We start from the raw sequence: 25,177 nt of genomic DNA on the forward strand, positions 1-25,177 counted from the left end.
TGCACACCTATGTAAGACTTTGCCCCTGCTCCCTCACCTCTGCTTTGGAGATCTTTCCAAACAGCTGGAACTACCATGTTTCGTCAAGTATAAGACACCCTAAGTTAAAAGTTGTTCCATTATTTCCTGTGCCACGAAGAAGAAAGGATTACAAAAATAGGCCACAATGCTTTATATCTCTTGAAACATCTATAGTAAACATATAGAAAGCTTTGCAAAACACTTTAGACATTAATTTTTATCACTTTAGTAGGTTACTGATAATACAGAAGAACAGAACAGGTTGGGTGGAGTGACAAGGACATTGATAAATTGCCATCAAAGTTGCTTAGAAGGGGTAAACTCTGAATGTGAAGAAATAACAAAGGCATTTAAACTATTTTGGATGACTTTTTGGCTGTTTATAATTATTTTAATTTTTAAATTATTATTTTAATTTTATTTAATTCTTTATTATTTTTTGAACATTTTAGTTTTTAAATTATGTAAATATTTTAATTGTTAAATTATAGAAATATTTTAATTTTATCTGTTATTTAAACGAAAAATATATGGCATGAATTGGTTAAGGAATCTCCTGCATACACTCAGAGGTGTAGCTTTTCATAAAAATTCTTCCACTGCTGTCTATGGAATTTTGTCCAAAACACTGCACTGCTTGCTACTGTGAGTTTTCCTCCTAGCTTGCTCTCAATTTTGCTCTCCACCAGGATTCATACTCCTCTCTGAAATAATCCTTGAGTGCCTTGTCATCCATCCACCCGTGTCCGCCAGTGATGGCCACAAATTTCCCGCCGGCACAGACGATACCTGGTCATAAGCGCTGCTGCTCACATGCCCCTGAGGCTGTTGACTGCAGAGCTGGTTCTGACTTCATGAGTGTTGAATTTGAGCCTCGGATTAATGCGGGGTGGTGGCTCAGAAATCGACACTCCAAAATCTATGCTGCTGTGCTTACTGTCGGCTTTTCCTCAACTGTTTTTCTTTCATAATCTTTACTTTTGTCTTTTTTTTTTTAGCTATTTGTGCATACAGGAACAGGGGTACAGGCCTGGGGGAGGGGAGGTGGTTGGGGGAGGGTGAGAGGACTCACCAGAGACAGAGTGGGGAGCAGAACAGGCAGACTGACTGAAATACACTGCTGAGGGGAGCAGCGGACGAGACAGGACAGGTCTGCTGCGCTATGTGGGTAGCTCCCTGGCTGGGGAAGGAACTTGCTGCAGTGGCTGCGAATAGCTTCACAGTGCTGTGCTTAACTAACCCCTGCTACACCAGGGAGGCCCTCCTAATCTTTCCCGATTACAACATCTGAAACAAAAGTTTTCCTTCAGTTTGCATTTTTCATTTCTTTCCTCATATTTGTGGTTTCTTTGTCAACCAACTCTCCCAACTTTACCAAGTGCTTACCCTGGACTTTGCCCGCTGCTGTCTCTGAGCAACTGTGGGAGCACACTTTGCTCGCCACCACGCACAACTGAAGTGCCAGGGAAGTGTATGCTACAAAGGAGCTGAAATGCTGGGCACTTCCTGGGCGGTGATGGTGGTGGATGATGAACTGGGAGGAGGAAGTGAAAGGATGCTCCGGGAATGAAAAGGAGGCCATTTTCTCCCTGTGGCTGTCTCTCTGCAGTGGTTACGAATGGCTTATTGGGCGAAAGGGGCTCTGTTGTGTTTTCCCTGCTACTGAGCCAACTGTGTACTCTAAGGTATTTAGAAACACCCTCCTGGCAGCTAGGCCTTGAATGGTGGCCGGACCCACCATTATGTAATTACGTAGCCTCCTGACTCACTCAGGGTCAACCACTTTGACCACCACATTCTCAGTGCTGCGACTTTGGTTCTCAACAGGTGTTAAGCATTAACACGGTCACTGACAACGTCATGCTGCATGAGTTCATTTCCTTGAAGTGGACCACTCCGTGAATTTTTGCAGCCAGATCCTGACGATGCACGGTTTGAAAGCCACGTGTACTCTGTGCCCATAAAATTATTGTATTTTAATTGATTCTTGCCCTGTATGGGGAAAATATCTTAGTCATTTTATTGATTTTTTTCCCATCTGTGTTTTTTAACCCTGAAGTTCAGATGGTTGGGATGTGGGGGAAATCTATGGGTGACCTCAATGTTTCCAAGTAATCAGCATGACACTGATGGGTCATCTGACAATAGTTACTGCAGAAGCCTGGAAGCTGAAGTGTGTATGTGCAATCAGGGAGTGAACTGGACCCACTGTCTAAATGCTCAAGGAAAAACTGGCCAGGACAGCGCCAGGCCTTTGAGTTACACCTCAAGAAAGTATCCAGAAAGAACAGTGCAAGTTGACTACAGGGAGGGGAGGAGAGTGAGCTAAGATCATGATTTAAGGGGAAGGAAAAGAAAGTAAGAAAGAAGAGAGATACAGAAGGTGATAGCATGGATCGTGCCAGCTACGGAGATAATGTAAAAATATCAGGAAGACCAGCCTCACGGAGAGGAGAAGAGTCTGAAAGCAAGAAGAGGTCTTAGGGGAGACTCTTGCCAGTAGAAAATGGGGATGAAGATGAGATTCAAGCAGGCAAAACTGAAGGAAGGAGTATGAAGCTGAAAATAACTTGTTTTTGCAGAGGTGTGCTCCGGAATGTGTCAAACTTACCTCTCAAACTCTGTGCCTAATGTATATAACCACAGTTCACACAAGTGTACATGATTTATATGCCAGAGAAAAATAAAACAAGCAAATTCTCAAGAAACTGAACTGTGTGGCATTTTGACCATTGGCATTTCACTTCGGGATTAAGACTTCTTGCTCAGCAAACGTTTCTTAGTTGGTCTTGGCACGAGATTCCGGGCAGTCTGCTCCACTGATGGATGACCATCCTTAGGATTATCCACCCTTTGCCTTCCACCTCTGATGTGGGTTTTTCTCTAGGTTTAGATTTGCAAAAATGTGTACTTGGATCATTGTTTTAATCATAATAAAAATTGCTCTATTTGGTAAAATGTCAACTCTGTCAGCAATAGAATTGGCAACAGCATTGGTTAACTTGATGGCTAAAACTTGGGATAAGGAAATTCTGTGTTAATGTTTAATGCAGATACTTAATTTTACTATTACTTGAAAGTGTACATGTTGGAAATGAATGTTTACTTCCCCATATCTTTATCATTCCTTTTAAACACCACAAAGCTAGATGCTGCCTGTATATTCTTGTATGACTGCATGAAGTTACAGAAAATAATACTGTTTAATTGGTTTTATGTTCATCAAAATAAGGGACATTGGATGAAGGCTTGAGCTAACTTTTCAACTAGTGAAATAAGAAAGAATAACCCCATGATCAAACTGATGGGAGACTCGTCCACTCTCTCTAATCAGCCCAGGAAGGCCAGCAGGAGGAAAGCGTCTTCACTAGATATATGAGAAATATTTTCTGTTACTATCAAGGGCTTATTGATGGAAAAAGGGCTTATTGGCCAAAAAAAATGTCAATGAGAGAATTTCTGATGAAGCATCTGGATTGCCAAGTCCCAGAGTGAAGCGTGAAGGAGTTCCCCACATTTGTAGAGTCACCCCATAGGCAGCCTCTTGCTCCTCTCCTAAGAATGATGCTCTAAAATGCACAAAATAAAATGTGTACTGTCATAAAGGAGTCCTAATTATAGTACATTGAGAAAAATACTTTATATAGAAGTTTAATAGCACATGAGGTAATTTAAATGATCACATTAAATAACAGGATTTAGCTTTGGGGCTAATAATGTCATAATTTCAATATCATGACCAGCATATGCAGTATTTTGAGAAAGCTACCACAGACTCACAATGTGAAAGGAAGTGCCCGTGCTTCTATTTCTGAAAAACTCATGTGTGCTTCTAAAACAAATACAGTACTGTGCTCTGCTGTCTACCATCTCAATATAAGAAAATGCTAACTTTCAGTTAGAAATTAGTAAACAAATTTTTTTCCCCATCTACAGTCACAAGTTTCCTAAATTGTTGTCTTGGAGGTCTGGGGACCCTAGATTAAGGACCCCTAGATTCAGGCACATCAGCCTTCCAGACTTGAGCTCAGCACTGAGACCCCATGCAACTGCACAAGGCTGGCAAGTCTCCACACTGAGATCTTAGTTCTCTTGAGTCCGCTCATCCTTTTGACTTGAGGCAGCCTTTTCCCCTGGACACGAAGACCTTCGGTCTAGACTGGAAAGGGAAGGGGTCTGTGAGGAGCTGGGCCTGTGGCTGTCTTCATCACTCTCTGGAATGGTGTGTCCATGTCTGAGTGTGAGGCCCCCAGCCTCACACCATCCCAGGAGCCAGGTCCTCTGGCCAGGGCATATGAGGAAGAAAAACCCAGAAGCCATCTTTACGGTCAGGAGACTTGCATTGGTGCCTGGACAAGCCACTTATTCTCTTAGGGATCATCTGTCTTCTGTAAAATGCTAGTGTCTCTCTAAAGCTGTGGTTTCCAAATTAGGGGACTGTGCAGAGCACTGGGGCTCACTATTGCTCTCTGGGGGTGGGGACCAGGGGTGGATATGAGGAGGGAGAAGAAGGAGGGGGCATGAGAAGGGGCATGGGGGGCGTTCAGGGCTCATTGTGCCACACCCTGGCTCTGATCATTCACTTACTCGCATACTGGAATTCTATTGAAATAAAGAATTGTTTTTGTTTTTATTTCTTTCTGAAAATATTTTCATCTTTTCTCTTACTTTATGATTATTTTGTTGAGGTAATGTTGATTTATAACACTACATGTTTTAGGATTATAGTTCACATGTCTTCAAACACACGTCACCACACCACACCCATCACAGGATACCTTTGCCCTCCTGTTCCCCTCTGGTAACTGCAGTGCCTCTGTCCGGACCCAAGGTTTGTTTTGTCTGTTATTTTGCTTTGTTTCTTTGACTAAAGAATTTTAAATAATTATGTATAAGTAATTATATATATAAAATAAATATATAGTATATACTTAATACATATAATATATATCCTTAACTTTTTATTTAAGTAACTTTTTACTGAAGTATATATTTTTACAGATATTACATATAGGTAAAAGTTTGAAAATCAATACACCAGATCAGTCATCCTCAACTGTTTTTGGTCCTAGGACTACTTTACACCCTTAAATTATTAGGTGTACCAAAATAGTTTCTTCACAAGCTTATGTCTATTGCTATTTATCATATTAAAATGTAAATAGCTGCATTTTCTAAAACATAACTAAATTAGAAGAGTTGTATTTTTGCTAATCTCTAAAATCCAACTTAATAGGAAAAACTTGATTTCTCCTCTGTGTCTGCATTCAGTATTTTATTTATTTATTTATTTATCTTTTATAGAGGCATGTTTTATTTATTTGTTTCTTTGTTTGTTTGGTTGGTTATACATGCACTGGGTACAGTCAGAAGCGCGGGCGGGCGAGAGAACTCACCAGAGCCAGAGCGGGGAGCAGAGCAGGCAGAAGGACCGAAGTACACTGCTGAGGGGAGCAGCGGGCGGCAGGAGAGGTCTGCGCGCCATGTGGGATCCTCCTCTGGTGGCTGGGGAGCAGCCGGGGATCGAACCGGCGTCGCAGAGGCTGCAGGCAGCTTCGCAACCCAGCGCTCAACCGCTTCGCCACCATGGAGGCCCTGCATTCAGTATTTTTTGGTGTCACCTGTAGGCTCTGGAAAACTCTAGAAAGGAAAATATCTTCTTAGTGTTTTTATGACAATAGTTTTTTTCTTACAGACCTGTAAAGATCTCAAGGACCTCCCAGAGGGTGATCCCCAGAGCACACTTTGAGAACCACTATACATGGAGAAACATTTATTTGTGACCACCCTGGAGTGGTCCCTCGTAGTGACATTGCTCAACTTACACCTCCTGGCCAGCTAGTAGGGGACATATTCTCTCTTCTCTGGATCACGTCATTGCACTTTTTCTCTTCATCTATATGATAAAATAAAAATAACAATTACAAACCCTTTTAATTAAAGGGGAAAATTCATTCCTTTTCATATTAAAAGCACCCTTATTATAGCATTGATTATCACAGCTGCCTATGCAGACAAGGCTCTGCTGGCCTTGGCAGATGGTTGGGTATCACCAACATTTCCTTTTTGTCCTTGAAGCTACCTCTTTGAGACTTTTGCATCTGACCTGGGAGGCTGGTGCTCTGCAAGTTAAGGTCATAATGTGGTCCATTTCTGACCTGATGATTCCATTCCTCTGCATGCTTTGAGCACTTTAGGTGTTCTGCCCACAGCTAAATTCACTATCTCTACCTTCTTATTAATAAGCAACTGGAAGATCCAAGATCACATACTTGTCTCTTCCCTTCAAAAATGCCCGTTGCTTTTCATTGGTCAGGACATACATGTGGTCCAGCATCTCCCAATTGGTTGTGAGCAGGAAGAGATGGTAATGTTAACCATTTTCTGCATTTAGGAAACAGGTTGCATCATTGTGATAAGAATGATGTCACCAAGGAGCATGGGGAAGTGGGGAGTTAATTATCACACAAAGAATGGAAAAAGCTTGTGTAATGATAAATCTCCTTTTTTGGTCATTGGCCAAGCCATCATTCCAATTTGAAATGAGATCCATACATTTTCCCTTTAACAAAGGCTATCTTGTTTTGGGAGTGAAAGATATGGTACATATATCATACCAGGAGTTCAAAAAGACAGAAACGTGTGTGTGTGTGTACTTGCTATAAGTATTTGAAGCAAACATGAATCTCTATTGGTACTATATTACTAATGGATCTTAGATGCTATCAAAATATGGGGTGCCCTCATCTATAGCTTTATATCGGATATACGAAAAATATGGAACACATACCCTCCTTGGTTGCTGGTAGGAAGATAAAATGCTGCCACCACTTTGGAAAAACAGTCCTGCAGTTCTTCAAATGGTTAAAGGTAGAATTACATTTGACTCAGTAATTCCGCTCTTAAATACAGCCCCAAGAGAACTCAAAATATATGTCCATGTGAACATACATGCCAGAATTGCTCATAATAGCCTCAAAGTGTAAACAGTCCAATGTGTAGCCACTGATGAGTAGATAATTAAAATGTAATATATTAACACAATGGCTGTCATCCAAGCTTTGACAGGGATTTCCATACAACATGGGTCAATGTGGACATCATGCCAAGTGGGAGGAGCCAGACACAGATGGCCACATTTTCTGTGATCTCCTTTATATGAAATATTTAGATTGGCAGATCCATAAAAATAAGAAGTCAGGTGGTTGCAGGAAGAAGAGGTGGGGAAGGGAAAGTGACCAATAATGCGTATGTGACTTTTTAGGAGAGGATGAGGTGTTCTGGCATTAGAGAGTGGTGAGGGGTCACACAACCTCATGAATATACTGAGACCCACTGAATTGGACACCTTCAAAGGGTAAAGGTCTTGGTATGGAAGTTATATTTCAGCTAAAAAGAACCCACTTCACTAGTGTAAGAAGAAAAGAAATTTGTCAGTGCTCTTAGTGACTCATTGAAATTTTAGGAGGGTGAGAGTGTCAGGTTGCAGGCTGTGTGGCCCTGGACAATGTCCCTAGGACCTTGTGGGAGATTTTCCTGCTGCTCCCCTAAGCACGTGTCTGACAGCTTGTCTCTCCTCTCCCCATACCGTGCTGGGACTCCCCTAGGTCTCCGTCCTTGCTGCCGCTGAATGATTTCTCCACAATTAGGATTGCACAATGCACCTTCTTTCACTTTCTTCTGGATCACAGCCCATGTCACTGGCTGAGCCACACCACTCATCTCTCCCCTGTCCAGAAGGGAGACTATGAAAGAGCATTTTTGGGTCATTCCTTAGACAGGCAGAATATGAAAGCAGGAAGATCTTTAAATACTAGTGTTTCCTAAAGATGCCAAACAATCAAAGAACATGGCAAATATCCAGAAGGGGCGACTTCCTGTTTACTGTTCTATAATACCTATTTTAATGGTGCTTCTGTTATTTAGTGGGAAATCTATTGGAACTATATTTAAACTTCATTTTATTTGATGGGAAGGCTTTTTTGAATTCATAAAAAACTGAGTTATATCAAGAGAACTTGGAGAAAGGGGCAATGTGTTCATGAGCCAAGAACTATTCATTCTTTCATTTACTTGTTCATTTCATATACTTATTAAGCAAATAGCATGGATTTAAAAATATCTGTGGACACTGGACAAAGTGCTAAGCGCAGCTGGATAAAATTCTAGTTCTTGACTTAAGTCATGTGGACAGACCAGCAAGTATAATACGATGTGACAAGCCATGTAATTGGATATGAACAGGAAAATAGAGGTAGAATAGCACTAGAATACAACCTCACCTTCCCCTTTTATTAACAAATCGGGCTTTCTCCATGTCGCAGGCAAAGCAAGGCCCCTTTTATGGCTCGTCCTCTCCAATTGCCTTCAACTTTGCAGGGCAATAAATCAATCCTGGTGGCTTGGCAACATCAACCCAGTTACCTTTGCTCAGTGCTTCTCAAGAACCACTGAACAGACACCAACAATAAAAAGATATGAGGTGAGTACCTCTCCCGCGCAAGTGGGACTTGCAATATTCTTCTTGCAAAGGTCCTGTCGCCTCTGCTACGTGGACCCTTACTTTTTTTCTGAGCCTGCCTCCTTCCCACAGAGGATGAGGAGTAGAGGTGAGATCGTGCAGGGAGGCAATGCTGAGTGGAGAAGAGAGACGTGTGTGTGGGGAGGAGAGGGAGTTGGCAGGATCTAGTGTGAGAAACCAAAAAGAATACACAGGTGGGATCCTTCCAGAAGCTTGTGGATAATGGTCTTGGTTGAGAGAAAAGTGACTGTGCCTCTTCGGGTAGAGAGGGAAATGGCTATAAAAAACATTCAGGTGTTTCAATAATAACCTGGGTTTTAATTATTGTAAAATGTCATTTGATATAGAAAAGCATCTTTGGGCAGGGTGCGTTTCTCAGTCGGGAAGAGTTCCTACCTGCAGGAGTATTCACTTTTGCCCTCTGCCTGCATGAGCATAGTTTCTATGGCAGGAAAATGCCTGGGGGCTTTCCAGAGTGTCCTGAACTTCCGGAGTTAAAGCAGCTGCGCCTGCCTCCAGGACGATTAGCAAACTGGGCAGAGGCTGTTCAGGGTTGTAGAAGCTGGAAAGGAAAATCTGTTGGAGAGAAACAGTATGTGGAGAAGGACTAAGTGTGGGGTACTGATTATAGGCTGTACGTTTAATAAACTAAGCGAGGTGGAATTTATCCTCTCGATCTTGGCTAGGAGACACTGCAGCATCCTCAAGCACTAGTTTAAGAAGAAGGGCTTCCCAGTCTTTGCCTCAGTTCCACAACTGTGGACTAGGCAAAATTTTGTGACTAGACAAAATTCCATAGCAGTCATTTGTAAAATGGGACTCTTGATGCCCACCTAGTCAACTTTGATGAAGGGATTTTTTTGTGAATATGTTACTATGATATGTATCTTGTGAGGATGAGAGGAAACTATTGAATAATTTGGACCCCTGGAGAGGCACCTGACAGATTTGGGCTAATAGGAAAAGTAGTTAATAGACTCTAACTTCAGGGCCTCTCCTGGTGGCGCAGGCAGTTGAACACCATGCTGTGAAGCTGTCTGCAGTCTCTGCAGCGCCGGTTTAATCCTGGCTGGCCGGCGAGGGTCCCACATGGCGCTGCAGACCTCTCCTGTTGCACCTGCTGCTCCCCTCAGCAGTGTATTCCATCAGTCTGCCTGTTCTGTTCCCTGCTCTATCTCTGGTGAATCTTCTCACCCTCTTCCGCCTCTGGCCTGTACCCCGGTTCTCGTATAAATAAATAAATAAAATCTTAAAAAAAATAAACTCTAACTTCAATCCCAAACCCCAACCCTAAATGTTCTCTGGGCAAGCAATCTATAGATCCCTGCTTCTCAACTCCATTCCACAGTTAAGGTGTTTCTTTTCTTGGCTTATTAACCATTAACCTAAAGACTGTTTTTGTGAGAAACTGAAACAGTCTTTGAATTGGAAAATACTTGCAGAAATAATCACGGCACTGAGCTGAGGTTTAGAAGAGCAGGATTCAGGTAAATGGAAAGAAAGTTAAAAGAGAAATGAAGTAAGAGGGGAGAGGGAGGGAGAGACTGTCCATAATATTTATGGGTTCTCACTGTATAAAGATTTGTTTGTTATGTCTGAAACAAAGGGTGAAAACAGGCTGGGTAGCCGGGCGTAGTGGTTACCAGAGGTAAGGGGGATGGAGGGGAGTAAATCGGGAAAGTGGACCATGATTTGGTGGAGGATAGATTGGAACTTTTGACAGTGAGCTTGATATTGCATATATACAAGCTGATTCTCAAGGTATGCAGCTCAAGATGTACACCTGAAACATGTATGATGTTATAATGTAGTGTTTTTAAACACTTTCATTTAAAAAAATGAAGAAACAAACAAAAATATAAAAAACCCATGATTACAAAGCTAAAAACTTTCTATTATTTCTGTTTTATCTGGAGAAGACTTGACTCTAGAAGGAAATGACTCTCTGTTGATATAGGTCAGTCAAGCTGCAGTGTGGAGTTAGTGGAGTTCAGAAACAGAAAGAGTAGAAGCAGCGAGTAAGTCAGGAAGCTGTGGTCAGAGTTCAGGCCTGACACCATGGCCTGACCACAATGTTTCCAGTGCAGGCAGAGAAGAAGGAACAGACTGGAACCACATTTGTAAAGTAGCATAACTGGCTGGGGTCCTTCTTGTGAGAACCCACGGAAAGACAGGAGTCCGAAAAAAGATACTCAGGTTTTTAAGGAAATTGTGATTCTGTTCCTCCAGGTATTGATTATTTGAGGAACAGTCGAACTGTCAGAATTGGCAGATATTGGGACTGGATGTGAGAAGAGATGATTTCATGTTTAAACATGTTGAATTTAGTGAAGTCTGTGGCACAGCCCACGAGACATAGAACAGACTGTTGTATACACAAATTTAAATCTCTGGGTTAGAAATACAGATTGGATTGTCCTCAAAAATTTTTTATGCTGAAACACTTTCTGCCTATTTTATTGTGAATGATGATGGAGATGATAAAAGAATAGCACATATTTTTGTCTCAGATACAGATATTTGTAGTTTCATTTTTCCCTTAGATTTTATTCACTTGCTAGTCATTTAATGATAATATAATCTGGGGGTACATCTTCACACCTCCACATGTTCGGATCTTATACAAAGTCCTGTGAGTGGTGGGGACTGCCAAGGAGAGTAGGCAACTGTCATTTTTGAGAAATTAAAAGAGAATAAATGGGAGAATTATGCTTAGACAGAAGAAAGAAAAACTCCTATTGAAAAGAGAGGGGAAAGAAAAGAATTTTCTACAATGTGGATCATTTGTATAAAAAAGCTTGGGGTAAGAAACATGGAGACTAGTTTCTGCAAAACAGTTATTTTGTCTGAAATGTAGGGGATGATACTGACTCAGAGGAAGGGTGGAGGTGACAGAGGTTGGGATAGCTTGAGGAGAATTACTGGAAATTTCTGCTGTGAACAAGGAGAGTGTTCATTAAGATTGTGAGCAAGAGTGCAGACCCAGTGTCTTTGGAAGATGCTCAACCCAGTGGCATCTACATTGGGCCACTTGAATGCATCAAGCAGCAGTCTGTGGGCAGATGGTTTTATTGAGTAGATTTCAGAGAAGCTCAGGAAGCAAGGGAGGGGAAACTGATGACAGATATTAAGGCCTAGTACTCAGGTAGGGATAAAAACAGGAAAAGCTCAGAGATAAAAGACAGGAAAGAGAAAAGAAGCCTCAATGTGATCAAAGAGTGCGAAATAAATGCAACAAGGGAGAAAAAGGACATGATCTACTGACCAGTCAATGGGCCGCAGAGGTGAAGAGTTCAGAAGTGGAAGAGCTAGTGACCTCTCAGCAGTTAAAAGCATCAGCATTATGATCTGGAATTGAGTAAGAAGACCTGGTGCAAGTTCTGCTACTTGTTCTCTCTAATCATAACCTCCCCTCTACTGCTCAGGGTATGAAGAGCAAAGTGGCATCTAAAGGACTTCATAAGCCATCTCAGCCCCTCATCTCTCTTCTGTATCCCATTCCACTTCTTTTTCTTCTTGGTTTCTCTCTTCTCTCTTTCTTCAGTTCTTTATGTCTGATGTTAAGTCTCAATCATCTGTAGGCAAAATAGAGTTAACTGGACACCCTGTGATGAGTGGAGACCAATAGGCTCTGGATTTTGTAAGGGTAATGCTGAGAATCAGGTCACAGTGCAAGCAAATTTACATTCTCATCATGATAATGGTCTATTCTGTTGGCTTGATCACACCCTTGTCTGTGTCCATTTAGATGGCGAAGAAGCTCTCTTTATTGGAAATCCTTCTGCTCGTCTTCAACCTACTTATCCTGGCCGTAGATATCCTCTTGCTGCTGTTTCTGTTGAATCCTCTAGGTAAGGGTGGTGTTGGTGGCTGCAGGGGTGGAAGGATTGGTCAAGGAAGTCTCCTCTGGAGGCCAAAAAATTCATTTTAATCCTTCACTTTTCAACATGCCACTCCCACAGCTAATTTAAATCTGTATTTGAAAGTATTTTTTTCCATTGCAACTAAACCTTGAATGCTAGTGGTAGTCAGGATATCCAAGTCCCATTTGATGCAATTTGAGCAAGATGCAAAATTAGGCTTATCAAAATCAATGCCTGTCTTGTAGTCCAGAGTCAAGTTAAGGGAACAGTACCTAAATGCATTATGGTATGGAAAAAGAAAGATTACAGGGAAGTTAAAGGCTGTCTAATATGGCCCGAATGTATAATTACAATTAGCCAGCAGCCCATATTCTGATTGAAATAGCTATGATTTCTTCATCGATTCCACTCAGACAGATGCCTCCCTAGTGCACATATTATGTTCTGAATAACAAGTTACTGTAATATGAAATCATACTTGTAATAAAATTGTAACTTGAAATTATACTTGTAATTAAAATTGAACTTGAGGTTTATTCGGCTTGATGAAGCTACTTTATAGATGAAGATTAAGCATTCAGTGAAAATATATTGAGAACTCTACTTAACCTCTCAACACTGCTCTCCACAGTAAACATGAAGGCATTTTCTAGGAAGAATTATGACTTTGGAAAGATGATTTGAAAATCATTGATATAAGCCGTTTTTGGTTTATCCCTGCTTTTTCCCTATTAAACTTTTATTGGGGTAACAAGTCCCTTGAGATTGTTATTCAATGTATATGAATAAGTAATTTCTTTTATTTAACATAAAGCTAGACCTTCAGTCTGCGTTTATCCTAACCCCCATGCTAATTCATACAGAACACAACTTTGTAAAATACTAAAAACCATTGAATTGTACATTTTAAAAAGGCAGATTTTATGATATGTGAATTATAGTTCAATAAAAATACAAACAAATAAAAGTGAACGTGTTTAAGCTCAGAGGAGTGTTGAACACTCTATCTAGTGCAGATAGAAGCTACTAGTTAGTGATTAGGGATTGGGGAAGTAAATTGGTTGAAGTCTGTGACTTCACTGCTTCTTTCTGAAATGGAATCATGGTATCAATGTTCACCTTTGTCCTACAATTTCTCTACAGGTACTTCACTTACCCCAGAGTGCCCAAACAACCTTCCTGAATCAGACAGGATAGAGTGTGTGCCTGGTGGCGTGGTGACAGAGGTCAGAGAAATGGGCTCATGCTATTGATCTGCTGGGGTTTATTGCAAAGCAACGGGTATCTGAAGTGGGGAGAGGGGTGGGGGGGAAATGAATTATGAACCTCTGGTTTGCTTGGAGTTATCTCTTTCTTGCCCTATTGAACCAAAAAGCAACAATAAGGAAGTTAGGGAGTCAGGGTCAGGTTAAAAGGAAGAGGAGGAAGAGCCAACGAGAATGTTGCTCTTTTTCAAGTCCTCCAAATGGTTCTTATTTTGCTTCAAGGTATCCTAGCCTATTTGATCCTTTAGATTTTTGAATGCAATTTAGAATTAGCCTGCCCATTTCCTTATAAAACCTGTGATCACGTAAGATTTACAGAATAATTTTGGAAAAATTGTCATCTTTACAAAAGTAAATATTTCAATCCATGTACATGTTAAATCCCTTCATTTTTGAGAATTTTAAAATTGTTAGTACAAAGCCCCTCTAGATTTTCTCTATCTGATGGTTGCTTTTCTATAACTATTATTTTTTAATTTAGAATTTCTGTCCAACTGTTGTTGGCATACAGATTTAAAATTAATGTTTTTGAATGTTGATTGTATAATCAGTTAGCTTCCTGAATTTACTTATTAATTCTCTTAGTTTATCTATAGATTCTTGGATTTTTCTAATACATATGCTACCTGCAAATAAGAACAATTAAATTTATTTTTTAATATGCATTTCTTTTTCTCCTTGTCTTCTAACACTGAAGATCCTTCTTCTAATTTTTCAATATAGTTTGAGGGTTTTTTTTTGTGTAGAAGAACTGGGGTGTAGGCCAGAGGTGTGAGTGGTAAGAGGATTCACCAGAGACAGAGTAGGGAACAGAGCAGGAGGATCTGCTAAAATACACTGCTGAGGGAAGCAGCGGGAAGACAGGAGAGGTCTGCTGCGCCATATGTGGGTCAGCTCCCTGGCTGGGGATTGAACTCAGGTCATAGGGTTGATAGTCCTGATACTTAACCCCTAGACCACCTTGGAGGCCCATTGTTTGAGATATTTTATCTAAGAGGCAATCTATGAGTATAATAGGTCTTAGAGACTAGAACTTTCTTGAGACTGATTTTGAATAAGCATAAGAAATAGCGGTAAAATGTTAACTATGAAAGTGGACTTTCTGATTTTGGAAGGAATGGACTATGTATAGAATTTAAGCATCTTTCAGAGACTATTGAAAAAAGTTCTGTATCAAATGGAAGTTGGATTAGGTAATTTCCATGTCAATTTTCTCTTAAATTCAATAATTTCTTAGTGGAAAATGACATAGAAATAAATCTATTTGGAAGATACCCAGTGAATACTCTAGGAAAAAGTTTGACGTTAAGGAAATAGTAGAGATGAAGTGATTTATTATGAGTCAAATTTGCAGTCTGGGGATGAGTTTATGAGGGTCTGTGTTATTGTAGTAGTCACATAGGTTGACAGTATCACAACAGTATCTCAAAGGTATTGGTGTCTAGGATAGTAGGAGTGGCTTAAAACTGACTTGGGATTATTGGGGCAGATTGTATATTTACCTGAATGAACTAGATTTCTTGTCTCATTGCACCTTTTTTATGGAGGTCTAAAGACTTTGGAACAATTTAAAACCTTGAAACTGACCTTTTATACTCCATATATCAAGAGTTCAGAGGTTGCAAAAGTACTTAAAGTCTGTCTCAGACTTAGGAAAATCAGTTATGCAGAAAATTTCCAGAAACCCAACCCCTTTCTCTACTTAGTCCCTGACTGAAGAGAATGAGGCAGGAATATTAATTATATCTATGGAGACTTTGTGAGCACAGTTAAGAAGATTTTGTGATTTTACTGTGATTGCTTTTTTATAGTAGGCAGGAGACATTTATTTAAGCTATGTTCATATTATAGTTCCCTACAGCAATTGCATCGGATGTTACATAGATTCTACCTTATCCCAGGGAATAGTGTTGTGACATAGTCTTTTCCTTCTTATTACATAATCTATACTGACTATGTTCCTTTAAGCAGAAAGATTCCAACATTATAGTTATGTGCAGATATTAGGGGTGCTCTTGTTCGGAGTGGTCCCCCTATGTCCAAATCCAATAGTGTGTAACCTTCTAAACTTGTCTTTATGTGCTTTCCATATAATTTACATATTTTTCACATATATTTGTATATTTTTACTTTTGTTTTAATACAGTTTTGATTATACCTTATATTATTTTTCAATTAGCTTTATGAATTTTGGGCACTTCAATTTACAACATCAGGGCCTCTCTGGTGACGCAGGTGGTTGAGCGCCACGCTGTGAAGATGTCCGCAGCCTCTGCAGCATGGGTTCAATCCCAGCTGGCCGGCGAGATACCCACATGGTGTGGTAGACCTCTCCTGTCTCGCCCCCTGCTCCTCTTGGCAGTGTATTTCAGTCTGCCTGTTCTGTTCCCCACTCTGTCTCTGGTGAATCCTCTCACCCTCCCACACATCTGGCCTGTGCCCCAGTTCTTGTATAAATAAATTAATTAAAAAAATAAATTTACATCATTAAAGTTTAAAAAGTTTACTTTCTTTGACATGATAGCATTGTTTTTTATTGATGTTGGGAATCATTGAAAGATTTCCTTTTTAATTTTTATTCATTCATTTTTAATTTTTAATTAATTAATTAATTAAAGATTTCTTAATTTTGACTTATTTTAACTTTCACTTGGAAAGTCTTACCTGGCTATAGTGCATTAATTCTTTTAATACCCTAATGGATTAAAATTGCTACTACTGCACTAAATCTTTAGGCATCTATGTTTTTTAAATGAAATTGGCATATATATATTTTTTGCTTACTTGTTTATTTGGACTGTCCTTGCCTAGTTTGTTACCAGAATTATTCCAGTTTTATAAAATGAATCAGGAAACTTTTCACTTTTTTCTACTTTTGAAATTATCTATCTATCTATCTATCTATCTATCTATCTATCTATATTTTTGTATATGTATGGATATATATTCCCATATATACTTGTAATGAGAATATTCCATCCCTAAATCATCTTGCCAAGGTATTATTTTTTTAGAGACAGTTCCTTTGACTACTTCTTAAAATTTTCCATAGTTACTGCTCCCTTTAGGTTTTCTTTCTCTTCTTACCTAATTTTAATTATATTTTACTATTTAAAGATTCAAGTTAGAATGTCACATTAATTGGCAGGCATTTGTACAATTAGTTTTGCTGAAATTCTTCTTAATGTTAAAAATACCCTATGTAGTCATTGTCATTCTCTCCTTTTGTTTCTAACCTTGTCTCCTCTTTCTGTTAAAATTGGACTTGGTAAGAGTTTACATTTCCTTGATCTTACAGAATTTTCTTTAGATTTATTGATCGTCTAACTCTATCAAACCATACCCTTATACTATAGAAGTTACCAGCAAGGCCTTACAGCAGGAAGGCCTACTCAGACTTGGAATGTGATGGGAAGTCCCAGAAGCAGATTTCTATGCTCACATGTGTGCACTTACATCTGGTCATACTAAGTGTGGCATCTCAAGGCATGGGTAGAGACAAGGGGCATTTAGTTCATGGTGCCATGTGTCTCCCCAGCCCTGCTTGGTGGCAGAGCTGTAATCCAGGACCTTGATAAAGACCTGGACAAACTAGCCATTCAATTAGTGTTTTGAATGGCTGAATGTGGGCATTGGCTTCTCTCTTTCATGAATTACTTTTCCTCATTAATTTTTCATGTACTTTTGGGGAGCTCATTTTGCTCTTGCCTCGTTTCTTGGGCTATGTGTTTTGGGTCGTTCACCAGCTATGACATCACTCATTCTCTGGCCTTGGGCCCTCCCGGCGCTGCTCTGTCTTCATCCCCTTTGTTGCTGCCAAGAGGATTCTCATTCTCCTCACTTCTTTATCTTTGTGTATTATGTTCTAAGATCATCTGAAACTTGATTTGATTTTTTTCCTCTGGTTGTTAGGTCCAAATATTAGGAAGTACTAAATCTTCTTGTCTGATATCTCAACTTTCAATATTCTCTGTGGCTCTTAAAATAGAAGCAACATATTCACATTGCTTGCCATCATCATCTTTTGATTGAGCTTTATAGGGAATTATATTTTTATTTATATTTTTGGATATTTTTATGTACATTGTTAATTACTAATTTCTAAAATAATTTCATATGGTTAGAGGATATACAATATATGGGATGTCTAAGCAAATTGTTTAAAATATTTGATACTTGCTAATTATTGTGCTCAGAGATGTACTTACATTCATTAAATCAAATTCATTAACTATATTGTTCAAAAAAGAAATCCAATAGCAAAACACAAATTAATATCAGTTATATAAAATGTAAATTAAAATAGTTTCAATACCTGAAAAAAATAAAATATATGCCAAGGATGTGTACTTCTCTTTGAAGATAATAATTGTATATATTTTGAAGGCTTATGGGTTTTCTGTATCAATTGTTTCCTCCCCTTTTTTTTAATTAAGTTTATTACTTTTCTATCATGGTGTTGGTTTCTCTCAAATGTTTAGTAGTTCTCGACTGTCATCTTTGAACTTAATTATCTATGACTGCCTGTCTTTTTTACCTTGGCTCACACTGGGTATTTTGGAGGGAGGGAAAGAACTTCTGGAGAGAGTGTGGGTGCTTGTCTGTGGATGGGGAGCAGTTTATTAGCTGGTGCATGGCCAGCATCTCTCCTCACTTCCTCAACCTACAAACAAATACTTCAAGATACCCCCAAAGTAACAAGTTTAGCATCACCCATTTCCTCTACTATCTGAAAATAGAGCATGCCTATGAAAACTCTTGTAAGCTGAAATGACTTAAAGCAAGAAGCAGCTGCGAAATTTTTGTCACCCTCTGTCTTAATTCTGTTTTCTCTTTATTTTCCACTTCATTCTTGCTCTCTTGCCATGTCTTCTTGTTTCATGAAAAAGTCTGAGCCGTGTAGTCTGGCATCAGACATGTGGTGTGGATCCTAGGTGTTCCCAGCCTCAGTTCAGTTACTCCTGCATTTGGCACAATGAACTTGTGTTTTTCCTGAGTCTATCATGCATTTCTGCTTTATCTGCCTGGAATGCCTCTCTGCTGTCCCTTGTGTAACCTCCCCCAGTGCTGTAGGACTGCACACACCACCCACCTGCCTGGAAGCCCTCCCCACCCTACTTGCAGCTTCCCAGGCTGGGTGCAGCCACCGCTGTGTTCCCTTAGCCCCTGAGCCCACTATGGAGCATTCATGTCTCATGTCATCTCATCATACTGAATTGTCTGGCTTTATCAGCAGATCCGAGTTTGTTAGTGGGCAACCCCAGAAATAAAAGAGGGTGCCCTGATTTGTAAGTCATCACACCTGCACTTAAAAACTTGGGACAAGACCCCAAAGCAGATGGATATATAGAATTTTCTTTAAAAAATATATATTTATAAGGGAAGTTAGAAGGAGGGAGACAGGGTGGAGAAAGGGAGAAGGAACAGTGAGAATTGGCAGCACATGGCTACAGGCAGTCATTGGCACCAGATGGGCAAGACAGCAAGGCCTTCTTACTTTCACTGTCTTGAATTTCCCTGACTACTCAGGTTCCTGGCATGCTGGGAGTTGTAGTCCTTGATGCCTGAGAGCTCATCAGTGTAGAGATGGGGTGGGGTCCGTTCAAGATGCCATTCACTGGCTCAGAGTTTGCTCTTTACTGTTCCTCTGACAAGTTTGCTTAAGACAAGAACTGTGTCTTGTCTGGTAACTAATAAATACATAGTGGATAACTGGATATATGCTTGAATAAAAGAAGAAAAAAATGAATGATTGAATATCATTATGACCTATCTTTAATTCTTCTTAGAATAAAATTGCTTATAAATAAAAAGACAAATATAATTCTCTCCCTTCTTCTCTGTAATGCTGACTCTGCTGTCATACAGGAAGTCTGCGTAGGGATGTACAAGTGCTGCTGGGCGCCTGTGGCCAATATTAATGTCCCCAGCTGCTTCTTCCCCACCAACTGGGGCTATGAAGTCAGAAACAGACAGAAAAATGTGAGCGCACGTGAGTACTGGGCTAATATTTTCCCAGGGATCAGCTCTTTATGGTCCAGATAAGTTAATTGTAAAATAGAGGCTAAATGCTTCCCTCTTTCTCTCTTGCGTCCTCTCTGCCTCCCCACCCTTCCCCGCTCCCAGAATATGTCGCCCAGTTGAAGAGGTTGCCGACCCCATTAATTTTTGGAAATGACAGCATCGACGCCCTCTTCACAGCTGAAAATCAGACGGCCAGACGTTTCCATTTTAAGGTTTGTTTGGGTGTTACCACTGACTACACCTCTGAAGAAAGAAGCACCCCTACATTGGGTCCAGATCATTCTCCTTTGTGAATTGTGCAGAGGGGTGTAGGCTCTGGAGGGGGCCTCTGGAATCCCTTGATGGGCTGATTTATATTTGATGGCCAACACCTGATTAGGTGTTTTCTTCTCACCAATCAGAAACTTTAGGGTTGAGGATTCAAAGCTGCTCTCCTCAGGGGTTATTCGAGAGTGAAAATCTTTTGTAGCACACCACAAGGAAATGATCTTACATGGAAGTTTTCCTTCTGACAGATCACGGATGCCAAGAACAGACGCTATGAAGTCCCCCATGGAAACATTATGCCATTTAATGGGACTGCCGAGACTGACAATAAGAGTTATGACTGGCAGGTCAATGATAAACCTTTCAGCCTCAAAGTCGTGAGGAAAAGCAACAACAAAGTCTTGTGAGTTTTCAACCCTCTTTCTTTATCTTCGAATATGTGTTCCCACTATCACCACAATAAAATAAGGGAGACCATGATACTTTCACCATAAATCATTAGCACTGTTTATCTGTCATGATAGCAGTGTCAAGGATACTGAAATGTAATGAGCTATTTTGTTAAGGTATATAAATACTCTCGTGGTTCATGTGTGTTATGAAATACGGAATTTTTTTTGACTTACGTTGAAGTGAACTCAACTTCACTGTTTATCATTCCAAATGATTAGTTCCTGAGAAACTTCCTGTCAAGCCCCTAACAACAGTCTAAGCTTAAATCATAAATTATACTGGAAAAATATGAGGATTAATATTAGCAAGACATATATTCAAATCTGGGTACCAAATCACCAGTCAGCTCTGTGATACCAAGCAAAATACCTCACCTCATCAGTTTCAGTTTCTTTGTCTATAGAAAGGGAATGAAAATATCCATTGTGGATGTATATACTGAGATATTTATAGTATCTATAAATATGTATAAAGCCCTAATGTTACTAGACAAAGGGTCTAAAAACTCATTGAGTCAGAATCTCTTACTGGTTCTGGGTCCAGCCACCGGCTACCACAAATGCAAGTAAAAGAGTCTTTGTTGCAGCAAAAAAAAAAAAAAAAAGAAGAAAAAGAAAAAGAAAAATATTATTCTATCCAACAGGGTAGAGGGAGAACTAGCAGAAAAGAGGGAAAGGGGAAGTTCCAGTTACCTACTGAAGGTATGAAGAGGAGTTGAGGCTATGGGAGCTGATACAGTGGAGCTGCTGAGACCCCCTCCCCCAGGAGTGAAGCTGCTCCCCCATCCAGCTGCTGCCTGTAGTAGCTCCCACAACCAAATCAAGCAAGCCCATGTGATTCCTCTATATTAAAGGATCACAAAATGGCCACTCTGCCCCCTTCCCAGCAGCCTCCTCTCTCAGCAGAGCAGGGGGTGAGTTCAGGCCAGGGTACTGTACCCAGCATTTTGTCCAGATGTTAGGTGTTGGAATTTGAGATGCACTGCTCTGTCCAGGTCCTGGGGGCTGGTTGGAAAGCTAGTTTACACCCATCCCATTAGGCAGCACTGGCAACCCCAAGGACCCTGGGGTGCAGGACCACCTCAACATTCAAAGTAGTGCCTGGCATCAAGTAAATGCCAGGAAATGCAAGGGCACATCTACTCTTTTCCCCAATTATCCAACTTGGGTTTCTGGCATCACATCTCCTTTGTGAAGCTACTTAGGAATTAAGGAATCAGGGACACCCTCAAAAGTCCTTCCCAGGGAGCTTGAGAGCAGCTGCCAATACCTAACACAGCTGCTCTCCAAGTGAGCAGGGAAGGGAGTAGCCGGTCTCCTGGCACAGAGTGCTGTTGGGTGACTGCCTCTTGCTCCACGGCCAGGTTGGACAGCAGCATCGGGCCCCTCCTGTTCACCAACCAGTACCTGCAGCTGTCCTTCCGACTGCCCAACGTCAGCGTGTACGGGCTGGGAGAACACGTGCACGGGCAGTACCGCCACAGCATGGCCTGGAAGACCTGGCCCATATTCACCCGGGACACCCCTCCGGTCAAGGTGAGCTTCCCTTCTTTCTGCTTGTTGCTCCCAGGACAGAACCGCTCCCTGCCTTGTGGAAAGTCCCTCCAGCTATTCTTCTAGCTGTGTTGTTTCACGTCCAGTTTGGACCTGTTTGTGTTAGGGAATACTTGAGGGCTAAAAACTCATACTTCCTTCTATATTGACTTTTCAAACATCTCACTTTTTAAGGCAGAAATATTTAATGACTCTATGATAGCCTCATACGTATTAGAAACTACTTCTGCTAAATGACTATGTCTGTGTAAATGAGGAGTATCTACAGGAGGACTTCAGCGGTGACTGATCTCAGCAGAACTTTATGGATGAAAAAAATGCCTGTTTGGACAGGTTGAATATTATTCTAGGTCTCTGCTAGTTGGAGTATGTTCTAGCGACAGCAGTATTGGCATCACCTGGGAGGTTGTTACAAATGCAGAATCTCAGGCCATTGCCTGAATCAGATTCCGCATTTTAACAAGATCACCAAATGAATCACATGCACATTAAAGCAGTAAAGATGAATTGTGGAGTAATTTCTTTTTTCTTTCCTTTTTAAAATCTAGAAATGGGCAGTGCCTTTGTAAATATAATGAAAATGTATTGCTGAGAAAATGAAAGAAAAATATTCAAAGGCATAGAAAATATAAGCCAGCCTGTGCCCCTATGTTTATTGCAGCACTATTTATAATAGGTAAAACCTGGAAACAACCCACAAGCCCAAAAACAGATGACTGGATCAAGAAGATTGGTATATATATATATATATATACACACACACACACACACACACACACACACACACACACACACACACACAGAGGAATATTATTCAGCAATCAAAAAGATAAACTTATGCTATTCACAGCAACGTGGATGGAGCTGGAAGGAATTATGCTCAGTGAAATAAGCCAGAAGGAAAAAGAAAAATATCGAATGGTTTCGCTTGTAACAGGAATATAGGGGAACCAAATAAGACATCAGTGTAAAAAAAATAATAACAGTACAAACACAACAAAGCAAAAACAGACAATTATAAACCAGAGACCATGTACATGTTGTACACAGCTTTTGATTTTGTTGTAGGGTGGATGAAATTGTTTTCAACACAGGGCACTATCATTTTTCCCTCTCTGTTGACAGGGTATGAGCAATTTGTATGGTGCACACACATTCCTCCTGTGCCTTGAAGACACCAGTGGGTCCTCCTTCGGGATTTTTCTGATGAACAGCAATGCTATGGGTAGGAAGCACCTTTTTGTCTTGGCAGGAACATGGCTTGATGTGCTGCTTTTATAACAATGACTTTCATGGTGAGATCATTGTTTAATGGAAGATGTATTGGATGTACAATGGCCTGTGGGAACCGGAAGCCAAAAGTAGGGTCATCTGTTTTCAAATTTACTTCATGCTGAAAGCTGTTTTTATTGAAAATTGTCCAGGACACTTTTTTGATGCACTTTTCCCATAATACTATAGACAATAAGATCCATTGATGGGCATCTTCCAAACAAGGCAGTAGATTTTGCACATAGGCCATGCTGTCTGTGTAGGCAACAAGGCTGTATTGTGTGCTCTGTTTCTCGTAATTCACTCCTTCCCCGTTCCAGAACTTTCTTCCTCTAGTTTCTGGACTAGTGGTGTTCTACGAAGGGTTTAATTTCCTTTTTATTTTTTAACTGTAGTTAAAAACATGTTTTAAAAGCTTTTCCTATGGGTGAAATCACTCACAAATCCCAGACACTTGTGTTATTATATAACCAGATTAAAATAGAATTTGTTCTTTCTCTTAAAAGATCAATTCTTCATTAGTGTTTTATTCATAAAGTTCAGTGATCATCTAACAAATGTAATGTGTGTGATTTTCATCTCCTTCAAAATGAGAATGAATTGGTTTGGGATGCCTCAGGTATTCCTATTCTAGAGAAGAATGTATCTTCAATCACAAAATTCTAATAACTCTCATTTTAATCCTTTCAGAGGTCACCCTTCAGCCTGCTCCTGCAATCACTTACCGCACAATTGGGGGCATTCTTGACTTTTATGTATTCCTGGGGAATACTCCAGAACAAGTGGTTCAGGAATACTTGGAGGTACGGGTTTGCATTTAGGTAGTCTTTTCTTTATCACTATTATCTCATATGCTAATTACAAGCCAACAAAAGAACAATAAAATTGGTGAGGAAACTATGGATTATAAATGCCCTGATTATGAGTCTTTCATTCATTGTATGTTTATTTTTATGTACATTTATCAGATGCTGTCTGCATGCTACAGAGGTTCTGTGCAAAAACTGAGAAATGCAAAGTTGTCCGATTCCATCCTGTTTTCAGGGAATTCTTAGTCCCTCTCTGTGTGATCCTATTCCAGAGGTCTAAGGCCAGGAATCAGCAAAGTTTATTTACTCATTCAGTGAATAAAATTTATTGAGATGAGACTATATAAAAGAAACTGTGTTAATTTTTGCTCAAACTATAGGGCAGGAAAGAACACTAGGCACCATTAGCCTGAGCTCCTTATTCTGACATCAAAAAAACTAAGCTAGAGAAAGGTGAAGTGATTTGTTCAAGATGACACACAAAAGGTCTATGAAATATATTTGGAGATGCTGGACAATTTAAAATCCAATAGGAGATTTTTGACACTGCCTGAATTTATTATAAGTGGAGACACCTTAGAATAAATCCCCCACTAATAAGGTGCAAATAAGCTATTTGGAAATTCAGAGACATGAGAGAAAGCTCTGTGCTGAGGGGACTGAGATTGGATGATCTGAGCGCTCAGGATGCCATGTAACCTGGGGCATTCTCCGGATCTCCTCAGAATGTTATCTCAATAACTTGTAGATTGGGGTTGTGCACTTATTTCAACATCTCTATGTCTATCCCACTCTTAATCTTATTATTTCTCCTTGGCACATACTACTGCTTGAATTTATATTAGACATTCACTTGCTTATTTCCTTTAAGCTCTGCAGGAGCAGGAAGTCTACTTGCTTCATGCCCCTCTATCCCAGGTGCCCACATCCACCTTTGCCACCCACGAACACTCACAAAATACTTACTCAGTGGCTGAATCTTACTTCTTTCTCCCAGATTTTCTGAAAATTCCATTCTTTTCTGATGTTTTAGTTATTGGGAATATATTCAGTACTTAATAAAGAAAGATATGAGTTGTGGGATTTTGCAAATTATCCTAGAAGATTCCTTGTGGATCTGACATTTTAG

General features: G+C 40.1%; 2 protein-coding genes across 4 annotated transcripts in view; both read left to right on the forward strand.

The window, feature by feature from the left end:
* Positions 1-3,321, forward strand: part of MGAM (maltase-glucoamylase) — an 86,257-nt gene extending 82,936 nt beyond the window's left edge. For all 3 annotated transcript variants that reach the window (XM_054692737.1, XM_054692736.1, XM_037514723.2), the window contains exon 48: positions 1,849-3,321. In XM_054692737.1, the coding sequence (XP_054548712.1) occupies positions 1,849-1,923 (75 nt within the window). In that variant the 3' untranslated portion in view covers positions 1,924-3,321. The remainder of the gene's footprint in view (positions 1-1,848) is intronic.
* A 5,053-nt stretch (positions 3,322-8,374) lies between these two features.
* Positions 8,375-25,177, forward strand: part of LOC119250913 (probable maltase-glucoamylase 2) — a 74,290-nt gene continuing 57,487 nt past the window's right edge. The window contains exons 1-9 of the mRNA XM_054691923.1: positions 8,375-8,503; positions 12,291-12,393; positions 13,549-13,631; positions 19,539-19,662; positions 19,797-19,906; positions 20,210-20,364; positions 21,778-21,949; positions 23,093-23,192; positions 23,930-24,042. Of these exons, the coding sequence (XP_054547898.1) occupies positions 12,291-12,393; positions 13,549-13,631; positions 19,539-19,662; positions 19,797-19,906; positions 20,210-20,364; positions 21,778-21,949; positions 23,093-23,192; positions 23,930-24,042 (960 nt within the window). The 5' untranslated portion in view covers positions 8,375-8,503. The remainder of the gene's footprint in view (positions 8,504-12,290; positions 12,394-13,548; positions 13,632-19,538; positions 19,663-19,796; positions 19,907-20,209; positions 20,365-21,777; positions 21,950-23,092; positions 23,193-23,929; positions 24,043-25,177) is intronic.

The sequence above is a fragment of the Talpa occidentalis genome, unplaced genomic scaffold (genome assembly GCF_014898055.3).
Source record: "Talpa occidentalis isolate TD23 unplaced genomic scaffold, MPIMG_talOcc4v2.1, whole genome shotgun sequence".
Classification (NCBI taxonomy): domain Eukaryota; kingdom Metazoa; phylum Chordata; class Mammalia; order Eulipotyphla; family Talpidae; genus Talpa; species Talpa occidentalis.